Source organism: Oryx dammah, unplaced genomic scaffold, assembly GCF_014754425.2.
Source record: "Oryx dammah isolate SB20612 unplaced genomic scaffold, SCBI_Odam_1.1 HiC_scaffold_12, whole genome shotgun sequence".
Lineage (NCBI taxonomy): Eukaryota > Metazoa > Chordata > Mammalia > Artiodactyla > Bovidae > Oryx > Oryx dammah.
This window is the reverse complement of record NW_024070196.1, coordinates 61,276,611-61,297,456: the sequence shown is the minus strand read 5'-3', so window position 1 is coordinate 61,297,456 and position 20,846 is coordinate 61,276,611. Positions and strand designations below refer to the sequence as shown.

At 39.4% G+C, this 20,846-nt stretch overlaps 1 protein-coding gene across 6 annotated transcripts in view; it reads right to left on the bottom strand.

The window, feature by feature from the left end:
- HECTD4 (HECT domain E3 ubiquitin protein ligase 4) overlaps positions 1-20,846 on the bottom strand; it is a 168,215-nt gene that overhangs the window by 89,410 nt on the left and 57,959 nt on the right. For all 6 annotated transcript variants that reach the window (XM_040250847.1, XM_040250848.1, XM_040250849.1 and 3 more), the window contains exons 5-9: positions 18,267-18,375; positions 17,448-17,586; positions 14,395-14,565; positions 4,642-4,834; positions 1,045-1,203 (exon numbers count right to left, since the gene is read on the bottom strand). In XM_040250847.1, the coding sequence (XP_040106781.1) occupies positions 1,045-1,203; positions 4,642-4,834; positions 14,395-14,565; positions 17,448-17,586; positions 18,267-18,375 (771 nt within the window). The remainder of the gene's footprint in view (positions 1-1,044; positions 1,204-4,641; positions 4,835-14,394; positions 14,566-17,447; positions 17,587-18,266; positions 18,376-20,846) is intronic.

Here is a 20,846-nt window from a genome sequence, read left to right as displayed (position 1 = left end):
ATATATTGCATAATTCCACATATATAGAAAGTCTAGAATAGATAAGTCCATAGTCAGAAAGCACACTGGTGGAGGCCACAGGCTGGGTGAGGGGGTGGGGAAAGGAGTGGCTGTTAATGGGTATGGGGTTTCTTTTTGGAGTGATAGAAATGTTTTATAATTAGATAGTGGTGATGGTTGGACAACTCTAAATAAACAAAACCATGGAATTGTATATTTTAAATGGGTAAATTTTATGGTATGTAAGTTATACTTTAATCATGAGTATATCTCCCTCTTTTATAAAAATACGTGTACACTTTACAACACTAATGAATTTTTGCACACTATTTTGTATCATATACATTTTTTGCTTAACATTTCAGACACGTATGTGTCCTAAAATGGAGGCGTTTCACAGACCTTTGCTTTTTACATGTTTTATTTTGTATTTGGGATATAGCCAATTAACAATGTTGTGATAGTTTCAACTGAACAGCAAAGGGACTGAGCCATACATATACACGTATCCATTTTCCCCCCAAACTCCCTTCCTGTCTAGGTTATTACATAACATAGAGCCGACTTCCCTGTGCTATACAGTAGGACCTTGCTTGTTATCCATGTTAAACATAGCAGTGTGTACATGTCTATCCCAAACTCCCTAACTATCCCTTGCCCCCATCCTTCCCCCCAGGAACCATAAGTTCGTTCTCTCATAGACTTATTTTAATAGCTTAATGGTGGGTAGAGTTCTTGCTGTGTCATCAATAAATAAAGTGATGACAGATTATTTTATTTCCTAAGATCTTTCTGACCTCATTATTATTTTGAGTAATTTTACAGGACAATAGTTTTCAGAAGTGTACTATTACATCATCTACAAAAATTCTATTTTTCATTCCTCCTAGCCTCTGATGATACTGATAGGGTTTTTTGTTGCTATCAAAGAGCTTTTGCAAACAAACATTTAAGAGAGTAAGTGCAAAATCACTATTAGGAAAAACCTTAAATTTCAGAGTTGGAGACAAATTGGGAAAAGAGCCATAAATAAAGTTCACTTACTTTTTAAAGACGACAAACCACTTGTTCCACCAAAAAGAGATCGGGTGGCAGAGCTGCCTGATCCCCCTGGAGGTGGGACCAGCATCACTAAATATGTACCACAGGTATAAATGGGTGTCTTCCGAAGCATTTTTAGAGGAAGTCCACAGCTAGTATTTGCTGGTAAAAAGAATGAAAATGGTGAGTAACAACAGTTGACACACAGATTAATTTGATTACCAAACCAAATTAGAGTATGACAAGGGGGCCCCAAATTCTAGCAAGGATATACTAAGATTCAGAAAACAGAGCAAAAAATAATACACTAATGCAAAAATAATGATCTCCTAGCTCCATAGCCTGGCCCCAAGCCTCCTGGTTCTATGATCTGAACATTTCTCAAAGGTGTTCCCAGTACTCAATATGCCCTTATGGCTCTAAAAAATCTTTCAAAGCAATGAATCCTCACATGGACTAAATCTCAAAATAAAAGAAGAATCCTATTGTTTATATTTCCCCCTAGGAAACTGTGCTCCAATAGAGATCTTTTCATTTTATACAGAACAAATTATTAATAGGCTTGTGATATTTCATTCATTATAAACAGCTTTAAACATGGAATCAGCCAGAAATTTCAACCCATAACCAGTTAATAAAAGCTTTCACAGTATCTATCACAAAATAATTTTATGCCTGCAGGATTTATAACCCATGATGCATTTTCTTTCTTTCTTTATTTTTTAGGATCAGTGACATAAATTATCATTAAGAAAATAATTATAAAGTAAAAATAAAAATTAAAAAAAAATAATTATTATTGTTTATAATTAAAAGGTATAAAATGTACTTTAATTTCCCTTACTCACTGGCAGATATGAAAACGTAGGGTGAACTGAAGGATTTTCTATGTATGAGTCTAATGAGGATTGATGACAGCAGCAGAAAGTCAATCAGAGTGTTTTACCTAGGAAGCTGTCAGGGTATAAAATATAACTGCCTACATAGACATAAAATAATCTCTAGATGGTTTAGATTAGAAAAGTGAGACAAGTGAAATCTAATCTGTCATTGCTTTGAATGCTTGTGGTTCTAAATTCCATTTTTTAAAACTTCAAGCCTGCAGCAAATATATTCTTCATTTAGGACATAAATCCAGTAGCATAAATTTCCATAAGTAAGAAACCCTAAAAAGCTAGCAACTTTGTGAGCATAACATTTTCACTGAGATTTTTTTTTTAATAGACATACCCTTATTAACATAGTAAGAGGTATTAGTTTACCACAGAATAAAAAATCCTAGATCTTCTGAATGTTGAATAATTGTCAAAAATTCACTTAGCCTATTACTGGTGAATTTTTATGTAACAACAGCGTGTTTAAATGAATACATCAAGAATGTACATAAAAGTGCAGTGATTGAGATCACATATTTAGAATACAAATAATAGTTTCAGAGGAACTAAATACACTTCGCCTACTGAGTCCTCTTTTTGATATCACTCATATTTTCTTAGGTAACAAACATTCCTTTAGCATTTCTATTGTGCAGGTAGGATTCAATTTTCTTCCAAGGGACAAATCCAGATCAAGCCTTCAGCTTATCAAGAAAACATTTATTTAGGTAATAAGGACTGCTCTCTACAAAGTATTGCCTATAACTCAAATTATCCAAAGAACCAAATTATAATAACTATTAATAAATTTCTAACTTGTATTTGATATAATAGAGACCTATAGAAGTAAAATATTATCCTTAAATTCTAATATGGACTAATAAATATTTAAAATTTGATAGTCTCACAAAGAATCACAAATATTTTTCTTAACATTTCAATATATAAAAGAATGAAAACATACAATTGCATTAAATTCATTAAACGTATATTTATTCAGATCATTTTTCTCTACATGGCATCTTTTTCTAGCCTTATCTTTTACTACAGGTCATGATTTGTTATAAATTCATGTAGTTGATATGTAATATGAAAACTCTCCAAGAATAATGGTTCTTGACTTTTGGCAGGGGGGTCATAAGTGACCATGAAACTCTGATGAAAATTATGATGATACACATACTATGTTATTTAAAACTTTGGGAAAGGATGCTTATGAAACACTGAATTCTTACCCTAGTTAAGGATTCCTGCTTTAAAAATACAGAATAGTGTGTTTAGCAGGCTACCTTTTACTGAGAAAAGAAGAACGATAAAAAATACATAAATGTATCTTTCTACATGAATTTAATTTCTCTTTGCATTAAAAAAACCAACAACTCTGCCAGGATAAATAGAAACTAATAAATAGAGCTACCTATAGGGGGCAGGGCGGGGCAAATAACAGAATACACCAGGATACTGGAGTAAGATTTTTCTGGATGTACCATTTATATTGTTTTCACTTTCAAACTCTGTAAACACATTATCTATTTAAAAATATTACAGTGCAAACACTAAATGCCAAAGTCCAGAAAAATCAATCTCTGTCGTAGAGGGTTTGCCTTTTATTTGCTTGGTCGAGAATACGTTTAGTGAGGAAGTGTTAGTCGCTCAGTCCTGCCTGACTCCTTGCAACCCCATGGACTATAGCCTGACAGGCTCCTCTGTCCATGGAACTCTCCAGGCAAGAAAACTGGAGTGGGCAGCCATTCCCTTCTCCAGGGGATCTTCTTGACCTGGGAATGAACCCAGGTTTCCTGCACTGCAAGCAGATTCTTTACCCATCCGAGCCATCGGGGAAGCCCATATTTAGTGAAGATGATGTTAAATGTGAGTTTTTTATATTCATGAAGCATATACTAAACATGAAAATAATTTATACTAACATAAGGACAAAGCATTTACAATTAAGGAGAGAGCTGTGTTGAATTCTTACAGATTCTTGCTAATTCATGTTCACAGCCAACAGTATGTATTAGCTTGGAATAAAAAAAATGAACAATGACTGGAAGGACACAAAAAGGTGAACTATGTAAAGCAAACTGCTTTGTAAGTCTGTAAGAGCTCAATAACAAGTACTGCCTGAATGCCACAGGCAGCATGCACTAACCACAAGCCGAATCCATCAAGCCATGAAAAGGCATGGAGGAATTGTAAAGGCATATATTATTAAGCGAAAGAAGCCCATATAAAAAGGCTATATTCTGTGTAAATCAGATTATATGATATTCTGTAAAAGGCAAAACTATGAAGACAATAAAAGATCAGTGGTGGCCAGGGTTTGGGGGGTGGGGAGGGATGAATGGGTAGAGTGCAAAGGATTTTTAAGGCTATACAACTACTCTATGTGATACAATAATGATGCACACAGGTCATTATGCATTTGTCCAAACCCATGGAACATACAACACCAGGAGTGAACCCTAAGGTGAACTGTGGACTCTGGGTGATTATTACGTGTCTTGGTGGGTTCATCGATTGTGACAAGTGTACCAGTCTGGTGGGGGATGCTGATAATAGGGGGAGCTGTGCACATGTAGGGGTGGGAGGTACACAAAAAATCTGTACCTTCCTTTAATTTTGCTGCAAACCTAAAACTGCTCTAAGACAATACTCTCAAAACAGACATGGAGCTGAATGAAGCTGAACAAGGTAAACAGGAGATAAGTGAACGGCAGCCAACCTGCTTGGTCCTCTTTCAGGGTGTTGGAGATGGTGGAGCCGGTGAGGGCAGCCAGTGTTGCGGACGGCGAGGCTCGGTAACGGGACAGTCTGCTCAGGAGCATCTCATTAATGCTTTTTGCAGACTCGCCCTCTTTTCTCATTAGAATTGTGCGTTCCTGAAGCGGGTTGGCTACGAATACACCATTTTCCACCTAATATTTAAAGAAAAAGAAGTTCTTAAATGGACCTGTTTCCATTCAGTGAGCAAACTTCTCCTTCAGAAGTGTATTATTGCCACCTGGTTACTCAAAAACATTTCCCAAAATTGTACCTGAGTAGGTGTACACCTCAAAACCTAATTGCTCTACAGAAGCTGAGAACAAAAGGGAAACTATGAGATGTTTGAGAGCTTTCATTTTTAATAGCCCAGATTCTTAAAAGTAATGAGCCAAGTTTAATAGGCTCTACGAAAGGTTGTTGATGAAAATTCCTCATACTGAATTCCACAGGCAGCTCTCACTAATTACAAGCTTCTGACAGGTACAAGTAAGATGAGAGGAAAACAAATCAATCAGGTCTTGATTTACTATTAAGTATAGCTATGAGGATTATATCTTCTTGAAATATAATTAGTGGCTAAAATCCAAACTCTGTAATAACAGCAGTCAACATTAGCCCCAGCTGCTCAGGGATTGGCAGAGCAACAGTGGAGAAAGGCAGACTTTGTCTGCTAAAAATATATGCCAGCTTCAACTGGATCCTTGCTGGTACTTGACAGTTCTTCATCGTTTGATTATAACTCAGCAAAAGCTCTGGGGTGGCGATTCCAAAATTCTTCCACCAAATTTTCAGTATGGCTGTAAGCAGACCACCTGGCTTCTATTATTACTGAAAAGATCCAGACCACTTACTATAAGCTGCTCCCACTTGTCTCTCTTCCCACTCAAGAATCTTGGTGTTCAGCCTCATTTAATCTTTTCCTCTTAATTCAGAGGAAGAAGCATTTCTGCCTCCTTTCTAACTGCCCCCTCAATTATCTCCCATCTGCCCCCTTCACCCTCACAGTCTCCCTCTTTGATCTCCTTCTTTTTGGTTTCAAATATTCACAGGTCTCCAAGATCTTAAAGAAAACATTGGTGGCCCATTGCAATACCATCCCTCTTCTCAACTTCCATTCACTGTCAGATGTCTCAGATATACCTCAAGCAGCCTCTTCACCCACTGCCTGCTCCACACCAGGCTTCTGGGTCTGGTTGGAGTCTCAGAAACTGGTGCCATGAGTGAAGAGAGGTAGAAATAGAGACAAGAAAGAACAGGAGTGTGAAGTGGAAAGGCTTCCAGAAGCAAATAAAAAGCAGTGATGGAGTCCTAAGTGAAAAGTTGGTAACAGAGAAGAGGCTAGACGAAGCAAACCGAGGAGCACAGCCAGGCAAGGTTCCCGGAGAGGGATGGACCTGCTGAGGGAGGCTTTTATGAGACGTTCACAAAAGATAAGTAAAAAGGCTTCTCAGAGTTTGAAAATGCTGTTTCTATTTCCTCACCTCTGCCTCTTAACGCTTTACAGCTACTTAACTCAGTTCCCTCTAACAAGTGAACATTCTTGATGGTCAAGAGGAACCTAAAACCAAAATCATCAAGCTTTTCCTTGTCTTCTGTGTAGGCTGTGCCATGGTTGCCAGAAACCTTGGGGTTGTCCTGCCTCAGTCTCAGCGGCAGAATACAACCCTGGTTTCTTTTCAACATGAACACGTACCTATGTGTAAGGGACTCTTCTAATGAGCAAAGCCAAGACAGTTCCTGCCCTCTGTGTGCTCCTCTTATCTGCTGGTTCCCATCTCCACTTACTTAAATGAGAGCCTGCTTAGGATTAGACCCAGCCTCTGGTTCTAAAACCTTTGCTGGAATACCCTGTCCCTAGATCCTCCTGTGTGTGCCTGGCTCTTTCCTATCATTTAGGTCTTACATAGAATGTCACCTCCTCTAAGAGGCTTTCCATGATTACCAAAGAAGAATCCCCTCCACTCTCTCCTACTCAACCCCCACAAGCCAGAGCACAACATCCAGTCATGTTACCTGCACAGCACTTACCATTCTCTGAAATGATCTTACTCATTAATTCATTTATTATTTGACCTTCTACCTCCACTCCACCTTAGCTGAATGCCGGCTCCCCAAGAGCCAGGATCCTGCCTGCCTTGTTTGCTGTCTCATTTCCAGCACTCATGAAGCAGACAGTAAATACTTGAAGCTCTGCTGAATAAACAGATCTGTGTCCTGACTCAAGAGGAGGGCATGCAACCCACTCCAGTATTCTTGCCTGGAGAATCCCATGGACAGAGGAGCCTGGCGGGCTACATCCATGGGACACGACTGAAGCGACAGCATGCACACACGTCCTGACCCAAATCCAATGCTACCTCTCCATGGCAACTCTTACATTGCTATATACAGACCTGTCCTTGCTACTGGGATTGAGCACAACTTTTCTAACTGCCTCCCACTCCCAAGCACTTCAGCTGGAATAGCCTATGTAGCCTAAAATTGAACACATCCACATCTTCCCACACTGTGTTACCCCCACCCTTCAGCTAGATTCACGTTACCAAGTGTAGCTCTATTTATGTTGCACAACTCTAAATATGACCCTTCAAAGGCATCCAGACTAAAAAATCAATCATTTGGCATTCAAAAGCACTGCCCAATCTGGCTCCATAAGAAAAACAATGGCTAAATTAAGAAAAAAAAAGTCATGCTATTGTGTTTAAGTACTTTGAAAATATTGAAAAGAAAACCTGATAAAGCACCCGTGAGAAGCAAAGAGGACTCAGCTTTGGTGCCCAAGTAGTAAATCTGGGAACCTCTATACTTAGCAAAGCATCTCTTTGGGACGAAAAAGCTACTAGTGATTTTGAAAGGAGGGGGAAGAGCCTGGGAGGAGTGAGAAGCAGCACACAGCTAGTGATGACAAGAAGCTTCCCTCTGGCTCCCTTCCTGGCCCAAGCCACCACCTCAAGTCCAGTGACCATCCAGCCTCTCAACTTGGTCTCCCCATTTTGACCCCGTATGTTTTACTACATTAGCCAAAGATTCATTTACAGATGAAAATAAAATCATGTCCTTCCCTGTCTGAAGCCCTGCATCAGCTTCCCAATAAATTTAAAACAAAACTCAAATGGGGTCCAACACCCACTGACCTCCCTGCTTTGGCTTCCCCTTCTCCCCACACTTTAAGGGCACTGCCTTCTGTCCCTCCTCTAAAATGCCTGCATGCTAGGCCTGTACTTGCTGACCCCTCTTTCTGGACTGGACTAGTTCTGATTTGCCTGAGACTGTCCTGGTTTTAGCACCAACCGTACATGTCCTAAGAAACGTCTCAGGTCCTGGCAAATGGGGAGGGTTGGTTGCCGTCTCTGGCAGGATAGATGGCTGCTTCTCATCACTCTCATTTCAGCTCAAATGTCCTTCCTCAGAATGGCCCTCTCTGCCAGGCAAACTGGAGTGGCTCGCCACCTCTACCCCCTCACTCTCTATCGCATTACCCTGTTTTATTTTCTTCCCGGCATTTGCCAGTAGCTGAGATTATTTTCTTCTTGTGTTTCCTTTCTTACTAACTCCCCACACTCTGATGTAAGTGCCTTGAAAACAAAGGCTTATTACCCTGCTACCCAGACAAGGCGCTGGATTAACACTGAATGAATGAAGATCATCTCAGCTATCCGAATCATAATTTAAAGAAAATCATAAACCGATGGAGTTGAAGGGGGAGAGGCACCTAGTGCATCCCTTATTATACTGACCATATAGTTAAGAACAGACCCAAAAAAGAGACAAAACAGCAGTAAAATTGTCACTGAATCTATCTGAAGAACAGCAGCTTACAGAAAGCACATGGGCACAGGAAGAGGTCTCAGGGCAAAACAGAACTGAAGATGTAAAACATGTGCCCTGAAAAGGTAAAAGAGAATCATAGAAGATTCTCAAGCAAGGATGTGTCCAGTGCACAGGTAATGAAATCAGGCAGAAAGAGTCCATGCCTTGGTTATTCTATAATCTTGAAGGAAAAGGTTAAAATTAAGAATAAAGTATTTCCTGCTGATCAACATGTTGGTACCGTCACAGCTGAATTCTGCACCAAAGCAAAAGGGATAAGGAGGGACAGGATTATATTTTACCTAAAATAATTTATAAAGAATGGTAAGAAAGGTCTTTTTGATAAGATGATATTTGAGCAGAGACCTAAAAAGAGAGAACGAGCTGTCTGTCTATCTGCAGATGACACTGCACAAGGCCCGGAAGGAAGAACATGTTAGTGCCTGTGTGTCAGCCAGGAGGTCGGGCGGGCTGGAGTGGAGTGACAGAAGCTGCGAATCACACAGCGCTCTTACAGAGGTGAAGGGGGTTGGGAGACATTTTGAAGGTAAAGCAGGCAATATATGCTGACTGGGCAAGGAATCGGGGACGGGAAAAGAGGAGAGAGAGGGACACAGAGGTCTCTGGCTAGCACTGAGAGGACACAGATGTCATGAAGTGAAACGGGAGAGCCTGAGGCAGAAGCGGATCTGGGGTAAAATCAGGAGTTTGGTACAGGACATATCTAGCTTGAGGGAACTATCAGACTTCCAACTGGAAAAGTCTCATATCCTGAGCATATACAAACACCCACCCACATCAATATGCATGCAGAACCTCAGGGACAGGTTTTGGCTGAGAAGCAAAATTGAGCATCATCTGTACAGAGAGGTGTTTAAAGCTATAAGACAGGATGAGATCAACGAGGGAGTAAGAGCATACAGAGTAGACAGAAGGGGTCCTAGAAATAGGTCCTGGCACCCTTGACTGTTGAGAGGTTAGGAAGACAGGAGATAGGAAACACCAGTGACGAGAGAAGCCCTAAGAGTGTCCCAAAGTCCAAATGAAAACAGTTTCACGAATGGGGAAGTGAGATCATATTAAATACTGCTAGAAGGTCAAGTAAAAAGAAAAGAGAAGTGCCCTTGAATTTACTATTGTGGAAGTCCCTGGGGAACGTGGGAAGAGCTGCTATGGTGGCATGGTGAGACTGCAGCAGGTTCAAGAGCAAACAGAAGGAAAGAAAGTAAAGCAGTAAGAATAAATTCTTTCAAGCATATGGCTGTAAAGGGGAACCAAAGATAGGGGAGTGGAGGAGAATGAGGGTCAAGGGAGTTGGTTCTGCTTTTTCAAGGCTGAATATCCTCTCCTCTATTTATATGCTGTGGTGAATGATCCACTGAGAGAGGAAAGCTAGTATCATAGGAGAAGGCCAATTCCAGAGAGAATCCATACCTGCCCACCACAATTTTTATCACACAGTAGGTAGTGATTGATTACACACAGTGCACTGAACCAAGCTTTCTATACTAAACAATATAACTTGGAAATTAATTTACTTCAGTCTACACAGATCTGCCCCATGCTTTTTAATGGCTACACAGTGTTCCTTTCTGTGATAGTATCATAAGCAGAAAGCCAGGTAGGTATCTTTGTTTAGCTTCCCAAGTCAGTATTTTAGAATTTGCTAAATTAATGGCAGGTGATGCTTAAAATTTTTTAATCTTATGATGAAAAATTTCAAACATAGGTAAAAATTGTGAATAGTATAATGAACTTTCACATATTCATCATCCAATTTCAACTATTATCCGGATATAGCCAAATTTGTTTAACCCACCTATCTCTTTTTTACTCCATTTTAAACATGTCCCAGACATCATGAAATTCCACTTCTGAATATTTCACTGTTGCTGCTGCTGCTGCTAAGTTGCTTCAGTCGTGTCCGACTCTGTGTGACCCCAGAGATGGCAGCCCACCAGGCTCCCCCGTCCCTGGGATTCTCCAGGAAAGAACACTGGAGTGGGTTGCCATTTCCTTCTCCAATGCATGAAAGTGAAAAGTGAAAGTGAAGTCACTCAGTCATGTCCGACTCTTCGTGACCCCATGGACTGCAGCCTACCAGGCTCCTCCATCCATGGGATTTTCCAGGCAAGAGTACTGGAGTGGGGTGCCATTGCCTTCTCCACACTACTCATCTCTAAAAATATGGACATTTTCTTATATAATCACAATGCCATTATCATAACTTTAAAAATAAGAATATACTCCTTAGTTTCCTCTAATACTTATTTTATATTCAAATTCCAAATTGTCTCCAAATTTTCTTTTCTACAATTGGTCCATTGGATTCAGACTCCAAAAGTAACTCAAAGGTTACTGTTTTAATCTAGAGCAGGCCCTTGAGAGTCTCCCCAACTTTTTATTTCATGCCACAGGCAAAGGCTTGTAGTTGTTCTATTTCCTCCAGGGCAGGTATGAGCTTTTGATCCTATATGTCTAAAAATATCTTTACGCTTTTTTTATGACTGATTGATATTTTGGTTGACTATCTGACTTCTGGATTAGATATTGATTTCCCCCAGAATTTTTGGAAGTACTGCCCCATTTTTACATCCAGTAATGAGACTAAACAGCCTAGTGTTCTTCTTATACCTCATTATTTGTACATGATTTTATTTCACCTCCAGAAGCTTTAGAATCTTCTTTGCTACTGATAATCTGAAATTTAAGATGAGGTGCCAGTGTGGACATTTTTCATTCACTGTGCCAAAGACCTTTTAATCTGGACATCAGTGTCCTTTAGTTTGACATTTTTCTTCTATTATTTGTTTGATAATATCTTATTTTCTGTTCTCTTTTGGGAACTGCTGTTACTAAGTATTCAGAAGGATTATTCCTTTATGTCTTTTATCTTTTCATATTTACTGCTCTTTATTTATCCTACTTTCTAGATTTCACCTTTAATTCCCTTATTAATTTTTAAAATTTGACAACCATAAACTCCTTCTCATTCTGAGAGTCCTTTTTTCATGACATCCTGCTCTGTTTTATGAATGCAGTATCTTCTCATATGTCTCACAGAGTAGTAAGCGCTAATGAGGTCTTTATCTTACTCTATTAGCTGTTTTTCTGATTTCTTTTTCTTATTTTTAGTTTCCAATCTGGAGACTTTCCTAGTTTGTCTAGAGTTTCTCAATGGTCTGCTTTAACTTTTTTTAAAGAACTTTATTAGTGTCATTTTAAAATGTACACAAAAGAAGAAAGAGTAGTATAATGAGCTCCCCATGTGCCCAGCTCCTGGCTTCAATAATTATCACTGCCTTGCCAAACTTTTAAAATCTATTCCTCTCCCCTCCACACACACAGCTCTCCAAAGCCCTGGCTTTTGCTTGTTTGGGGTGTTTTTGTGTCTGCTCTTTTTTAAAACAGTTCACCACTAGAAAGGAGTGCTATGCACATGGTTGGGGAGGCTTACTTACTAGAAGACATCACTGTGGGTGATTCACTGGGGCAGCAAGTCTTTAACTTATATGAACCTACATATTAGTACAGTGGGGTCTTTTCTCCAGGGTCATTTGGTTTTTTCAGACAAACATCAAGACTTTTGCCTGGGCGGCTGGCATCTGAGCACAAATGTTGTGTGTACCAGGAAAGGAGACAACAGTTCCTTTAACAAACTTGCAGTCTATACCCCAGTCTCACAGTGGTTCTGTGCCATACCTGATGCCACCAATCCTTAAGACGCTCTAAGGCTGGATGTTGGTGAATCATCTCTCTTCCTCTTGGGAATTCCCCTGAATGTATACTTTTACTTTTGGCTTTCCCCATACTAAAGGACAAGAAGAGACACTATTATCTATCTCCATCTCCTAAGGTCAGGGGATAAGAGATACTACTTAGAGCTGAGGAACAAGTAATAAAGGTTTAACTATAAGTTACAAAGATATCCTCCTACAAAGAGGAATTAAAATGAATCAAATAAATACACTAGGAGGAAGGAAGAAAAAAAGGAGGTGAATTGAGCCAAATCCTCATCTGTCACAGCAAAAAACCAAAACACAAACACATAATATATGGAGTTAGTAAATCAAGAAACAGCAATGTAAGCCTTTCACTTAGAGACATGAAAGTAACCACTGGAAGAAGGAAAAGCTGACACCATTAAAGTAGCTATCTATAAGGAACATGCCAGGGATGGGGCAAGAGACTCCCACTTTTCATTATAAGCCTAGATGTACTAGATGTACTACCTCACATTTTAATCCATGTGCATGTTTTTCTTTGACATGATCTTTAAAATTCAACCAAAGCATATCAAGGAAAGGGGAATTCTTTGATGTTTTTCCATTATTCTTAGGTGGTGGCGGTGGTGGTTTATTTGCTAAGTCAAGTCCGACTCTTGAGACCCCATGACTATAGCCAGTCAGGCTCCTCTGTCCAGAAAAAAGATCTAAATCCTTTAACCAGCAGGTTAAGTTTGTTTGAAAACAATTTTCTTTTTTCTTTTTTTCTTTTTAAAAAAAGACATTCCTAGTTGTACAACCTCTAGCACATCAATTTGAAGGCTCACTCTGGCTAAGACATTTTATAAGAAAATATCATTTTTGGAGAATACTGTGAAACTAGATAATAGAAAAAGAACAATGTATACTGAAAGGTTACTAAACTTGATAGTTAGCTGGCAGGATGGATGACTGATTTTCCAGAACAAGTTATAACCTCATTAAAGTTTATTAGAAATTACTTCAGTGTCTTTTCTCCCTTCCCAGGAAGGCTAAAATTCTTCCCAGAAGGAGGCTGTTAAATTACATCATGAAAAAAGGTTTTGTTGAACCTGGCTTGGAGCAATTTTTTCTTTTACAAGTCTCTACAAATACTATCGTGCCGTCTCAGTGCTGTCCAGGAGAACTTTCTTTAATGATGGAAATGTTATCTTTGACATTCAATATGGTAGCCACTACCAGCCACATGTGGCTACTGAGCACTTGACCCGTGCCTAATGTGACTGAGCAACTGAAGTTTTAACTGTATTTATTTCTGATTAATTTAAACTTCTGATTAAATTAAACCACAGCTCCATGTGGCTACTGGCTATTGCACTGGACAGTGCAGGTCTGGACTCTCATAGTTCCCCGTCTCTCCTCGCCTCAAGCTCTGCTCTCTGAACTCACCCACTCTGGCTCACTGTCATTTCCTATAACACACATGCCTGCTCCCACCACAGGGCTTTTGCACTTGTGGTCTCCTTTTCCTAGAATGTTTTTCCTTCCCCTCCCCCCAACTCCCTCATCTGGTTAGCTACTACATTTCCTTCACTACCTCAAATTATGTTGTCCATTTATTTGTTCATTCGATTATGGTTGAAGTTTTGTCTCTCTCCCACTGCCACTCAACCCACCCACTAGTCAAGATACAAGCTCCATTTGAGCAAGGATCTCTAAGTGAAGGATGCCCATCACTGTATTCCCACCACCTAAACGCCACTGTGCCTGGCTCTCAGTAGATACTCTGCCAATATCTAATGAATGAATGAATGGTTGCCTTTCACAGGTTCAGTCATCATCTCTCTCGGAGATGCCCAATATCCATCTGTAGACACAATCTTGCTACTGTAATCGAGTTCCAAATTTCCAGCAAGCTCATGAGCATTTCTCCTTAAAAACCCCACTGTCTACATATTAACTACTGTTATCTCCATTCTGTTGCTAGATTAACCTTCAAAAAGCCTGGCTTTACTTGTGTCATACAACTCCAAATAAAGAAACCTTCAAAACACTTCCAAGAGAAAAACCAATTTTGAGGCAAGAGTGAATATACTGCACAAGTACTCCAAGTTTCTTAGGTCCCTTGCACATCAACATAAAAAGAAAGCAAGTAAAAATGTCTCCGCAAAGACACGGGATGAGAAAGTGAAACTCACCACAAGTTCAAAAGTGTCCATGAAAACAGAATGTCCCTTAGGTGTTTTCTCATTCAGGCTGGCAGGAGACCAGATCCAATAGAAGTAAGTGCCGTCTGAAGAAAGGTGCACAGTGCTCATGGTGCTGCCAACAGGGAGGTGATTGGCTGGCATTGGCACCACCTGGCACACCTGGACAAGAAAGGGAGGAAAATTTCATTAGTGTGGCATGTAAATTCTGTTCCTATCAATTCATCATTAATGTCATTAAGTCCAAGAAGAGAATTCAGTAGGCTTCTGGTCAAAATAAAACTGACATTTATCTCTAAGAATAATATATGAAAATCACATGACAAATATATAAAACTTCATACAACAAGCCATGCAACATATTAAAAGATCCTTGAGATTAATTCAAATTACATTTTAATAGGAAAAAAAAGTATTTACTAAACACTTTAAATCTGCTTTGCATGTGTCTTTTATCAAATATTTATTTTTTAAAAAGTCTTAGAGAAATAGTACTTTCTGAAATTTCCTTAGTAAATAAATTTAAGACTTCATTATATGTAAAGGACAGGAACCATATGTTATTCATCTTTATACTCCCAGCACCTGATTTAGAGTCTAACTCAAAAATTAATAATTATGGAAGGAAGCAAAAAGAGAAAGCAAGAAGAAAACAAGAGGGAAAGCAAAGAAGAAAGAGGAAAAAGGCCTCAAAAAAAGAAGGCACACACAAGCTCCTAACTTAGAACACGAGACCTTATTGAAATTTACCACGTCCATCAGGAAGAAAGAGACAAACAGCCATTCTGTACATTAGACATGAAGGCATGTGTTTCTAATAGCAAACATCCTTTGGTTTCAGTATAATGAATAAGTTCTGCATCATTTCACATTAAATGTGCAGTTATATACTAATTTTTATTGCCAGAGAAAAGCACTTAAAATAATAGAAAATAAGAATCAAGAAACCTGCCTTTTTTTTTTTTTAATCCAAGAATAGGAGCAGAACTGAAAATTCCCAAATAAAAATAATTAGAGATGGTCAGGTGCCTTCAGGGAACATTAAGAATGACCTTCAGTTACTCCATTTCTTTGGGTACATCACCAGTTTTCCTCAGGTTACTTTTGACCCCTGAACTCATGTTATGAACTTTTTTCCAGACTTGTTTTGTCTACCTCAAAAGTTTAAAAGTCATGGAGTTACTGTAACTACACTTTGAAATATGTAATGCCAATAAGTCTATAAAGTTAACAGCTACTGATGGCCTAAGTGAAGTCACTCAGTCATGTCTGACTTTTTGCGACCTCATGGACAGTAGCCAACCAGGCTCCTCCGTCCATGGAATTTTCCAGGCAAGAATACTGGAGTGGGTTGCCATTTCCTTCTCCAGGGGATCTTCCCAATCCAGGGATTGAACCCGGGTCTCCCGCATTGTAGGGAGACGCTTTACCATCTTAGCCACCAGGGAAGTCACTGAATGGCCTAAGCCACCCCAAAATTGTTCCAGTGCAGATATCTAGTTAGTGAGAACACTGCTTTCTTGGACAACAGAGTTTTTATGACAATACAGGATACTAACATTACTTCAAGTGTAAATCACATTCTAAGATTTAACATCTGTTTAATTCCCTAGCTTATAACTCCATTGCAAATAAATACAGGCAGTGTTCTCATCTATATGAATTACTGCTAGGAAATGGAGTTAATATGGCCTCTATTTATTTATTCACTTTTTCATCTAACAATTTCTGAATACCTCCAATCTGATCTGCAGACGCAATGGTGACAACTCCAGGGAAAACACAGCTGAGAGGCAGACAAGAAAAGGTGTAACATCTCACTTAAGCCCTGGCTATGACTACTCTCAGGGCACTCACTCCACAGATGGCAACTATAACTACTGTTGTGTTCGAATTTGGTTGAAAGGCAGACAGCTGTAGCATAAAGAACTCAGACTCTACAGTGGATGGGTTCAAGTCCTCTTGCTGCCATTACTGTGTGCCAAGATACTTAATCTCTCTAAGCTCACTCTTCCTCTGAAGGACAAACACTTACTGGACGCTTACAATGTGCCTAGCCTCAGGTGCCTTAACTGTAAGATGAAACTGCCTTAGTTATACCTCCCAGGTAGGACATGTCAATTGCCCAAATCAGGGCCTGGCACAGAGAGACAAGCTTATTATCATTATCATCAATCAAGTGCTGTGGCTACATTCTAGGGACACAAATATGAGTAAGACAGTGTCCAAAACTAAAGGTGTGTGTGGTCTTGGCGAGTAGTTCCACACGAGAGCAGGTGATCTCAATATAATGCAGCAAGTGACATCACAGAGTGCTATGAGAGCACCATGGATGAGTTCGATCCTGGGCACATGATGATTTTATCTAAACTCACTTCAAAGCTCCTGTTCCCACAGAAAGGCTGTTTAGAACAAACTGAATAAGGGAAATACTGTCTTTTCAAAATAGATCTAGTTGGGGGAAAAAAAAAAAGCTGGTATTTATACCATCTTTGACTCTCTAGAATTTTTTTAAATCAAAAGTTTGTTCTGGGATGATTTGGGAGACTGCAATTGATGTATATACACTATTGTTACTATATATAAAATAGATAACTAATGAAGACATACTGTATAGCATAGGGAACTCTACTCAGTGCTCTGTGTAGTAACCTAAATGGGAAGGAAATCCAAAAGAGAGGAGGTACATGTACACATATAGCTGATTCATTTTGCTGTACAACAGAAAACTAACACAACTGTTGTAAAGCAACCATAGTTCAATAAAAAGTAACTAAAAAAAAAGTTTGTCTTTGGCCTTAGAAACTCTAACAGAGCACATTCACTCAGATCATGTAGGAAAAGTTAAGACACTAGAGAAAGAACAGAATGCCCAAAACAATGACAGTTAAAAGGATGTCACTCTGGCAGGAAACTACTGTAACATCTTACGGAAAAACCCAAACGAACCCAAGGTATCAACTGTGTTATTCCTTCTGATCATGTCACGAACTTTGCTTACCATCTCCAAAATATAAAACACAAAGCCTTGGTGTTCTGTTTACCTGAAGGGTATTCTGGTCAATGACCTGGAAAAGGGAGTGAGGTTTATTGTCAAAAGATACAGGCCGGTGGAGAAGACTGCCACTGCCAAAAGCAAGCCATCCTGGTTCCAGCTCCTCGTTCCGGCAGTACACAAAACCTCTGCGGGGGGAAAAGGCACACAGGCTGTCAGCACGTCAGGTCTGACACCCGACAATGAGCTACCACAGACAAAACTATATTTTCCTCCTCATTTTTTTTCAATGACTAAGTATACAAAACATCTGAAGAATAACAATATTAACTTTGAGACTGACAAACTATGGCAAATATTAATTTCCCACAACAAATTGGAGAGAAGAAAAGGTTGGGGAAACAATCTAATTAAATATACATAAGGAGCTCAAACTGTGGTTTCTTTTGGCAGCAATTCATAGATCTTATATCTCAACTGAAAAAAAAAAAAATCACTGCTGATCCAATGTCAAATCCAAGGACAAAGAGACTTAACTAGAAATATACCCACTTTTTGACATGGAGAAGTCACTAATATAGAAATTCTGATCACGGAGGGATTTTTGGCTAGAAGATACAAACAATGATCTTAGGGCTACCAAACTCAATTTTTATAGAGTCAAAAACAAAGCTGAAATGCATTAATAGAACCAGGAAAAGAAAGTGACAATAAGAGAAAACCAGAATCGTATGAAGTCATTCAGATTTGTTTCGTCACTAGTCAGTCTACAGGGAGTTAGCACGCACTCCCAGGTGTCTTCACCACAGATTTACGTAAGGAGGAAAATGTTCCAGCCAAATTATTCAGCAAGTGCCATGCAACTGACCTGAGAGTACCATGTAATCCAGACCCCAATTTGCTTACTCCTCTTCCAACTGAGTTAGTAGTATACAGGTAAAGACCATCTGCCGTGAGACAGCGTCCCAAGTCAGCATCTGAAATCGTTTTTTCACAGGTAAATTATATACATGCTTTTTCTAATGAAATTATAAATGTGCTTTTTCTAATGAAAAAGCCATTAGGAGGCTGAGCGAAAGATAATTTCCCACTTTTAAAATAAGTGCTTCTTGAGAACTCCCTGGTGGTCCAGTGATTAAGACTCAATGCGCTCATGGCCAGGGCCCCAAGTTTGATCCCTGGTCTCAGAACTAAGATCCCCACAAGCTGTGGAGTACAGCCAAAAATAATAATAATGAAATAAGTGCTTCAGTGTGACTTCCAGGGAAAACAGCTCGAACCCCTACATCAAACTTCAAAATGCATGTAGGGTTAGGGACCAAGATCAGGGAAAGAGGTCAGATAGTTATTATCAGGAGAATCTGGTTCAGTCTGCCAAAGATTTTTCTTTTTTCTTTCTGAATAGCAAAAATTCATTCCTAACTCTAATCTGAAATGACTAAGAATACAATACTTTCCCTAAGGAGTGCATAATAAAAAAAGGTAGAAGATTCAAGAGTTTGGGACACTTATTAGTTGACTTTGGACCTCTCTGAATTTCAGTTTCTGCAGCTCTAAGATGAAGACAGTATGTACCTTAGTGTGCACAGTATAGTGCCTACTAAGATATGCAGATAGTATGCATAGTAAGAGTGACTGTGATGGTTGAATGAGACAATATAAGCAAACACCACACTGTTCTCTGGTACAAAGCCAGTGCCCCTTAAATGGCAAATGACATTATATTGATAGACGAGTGATAATTTGAACTAGAATCCGCTCCTTGTGGATCTTCCATCAAGAGATCCTAATGTTAAATTTCTGGAATGTTGTGCTCAGTTGCTTCAGTCATGTCTGACTCTTTGCGATCCTACAGACTGTAGCCCACCAGGCTCTTCAGTCCATGGGATCCTCTAAGAATACTGGAGTGGGTTGCCACGCCTTCCTCCAGGGGATTTTCCTGATCAAGGGATTGAACCCACGTCTCCTGCTTTGTGGATGGATTCTTTACTGCTGGGCCACTGGGAAGCCCAAATTTCTGGAATGACACAGTACAAAAATATAATATTGCTTCTATTTAAAAACAGCAATTATATTTCCCTTTTGGTATATCTTCCCCAAGCTAAAACAAAGTTTCTCTCTGAATGATAGTATATGGTTTACTAAAACATTCTAGAGAATTTACCTTTAAAAAAAGAACATATAAATAAAACGTTGGGCTTATTTTCAAAATCAATCCACTTACTATGTTTAAGTGGAGTTTCTTTACTACTTGACATATTAGAGAAAATTCAATGTCACAGCACTCAAATTGGTACTGAGCATGTGGTTGGGAAGATCCTCTAGAGGAAGGAAGTGGCAACTCCAGTATTCCTGCCTGGAGAATCCCATGGACAGAGAAGCCTGGTGGGCTACAGTCCATGGGGTCGCAAAGAGTCAGACACGACTGAAGTGACTCAGCACACACGCACAGCCACATCCACATGTGATTATCTTAAAAATTCAGTCTACTAATCCAAGACAACTGAGACTTGTTCCTACTGGTTCTTCGAAAAACAGTTAAAGTAGGTCATCATTTTAAAAATACTAATTTCATTCCTTAAACATTTTAACTTACAACTTATAAACAGACACTTATTCACCACTATTTAGATTAAGGTCAAGGCCTTATGAGTATGGATCTGACAGGGAGTGGGAATGAAGGGGACAGAACAAAAAATAATATGGGCCAGAGCTGACATTTGCTGAAGCTGAGAGTTTACTATATTATTTACTATAGAATTCTTTCAACTTCTGTGTATGTTGAATGTTTCCAGTATTAGAAGTTAAATAAGATTACATTTTAAATTTTTATAAGAAAAACATCCTCTAGCCAGAAGCAAAACCAAGGTACAAGAGACTGAAGGGCATACAGATCAGCTTGATATCATCATCCTCAGTGAGAAATTACATGTCTGTGAGATTCTCTAGGCAAGAATACTGGGGAGAGTTGCCATGCCCACCTCCAGGGCATCTTCCCAACCCAGGGATCAAACCCATGTCTCTACTGTCTCTTGCATTGGCAAGTGGGTTCTTTACCATTAGCACCACCTGAGAAGCCCAAAAGGACTAAAGGAGAAAGTGAAGAAAAGGGTTTTGGTTTTGTATGAATTTGTTTATTTCTGCCCATAATGTTTAAGAATTTCTTGGGCACTGCAGGTTTTCACTTTTCCTGTTGACTCTAATTGAGTCAGTGAAGGTGGTAACTCACATCCCAAAGTCTTGCCTGCTCCTCTCATCACTTTAGCATGACTATCCAGAATAAACAGTGGACCATGAAAAGGCACAGGCACCAGACGAGAGATTGGGGGGTGGCCCATCGTTGAGACTGCACCCCATTCCCGTACGGTTATCTGAGAAAGTTGCCCCCATCAAGAGAATGAAATGAAAGGGTAGGGAAAACAGACTCTGAATCCCATCCTAAATTCTC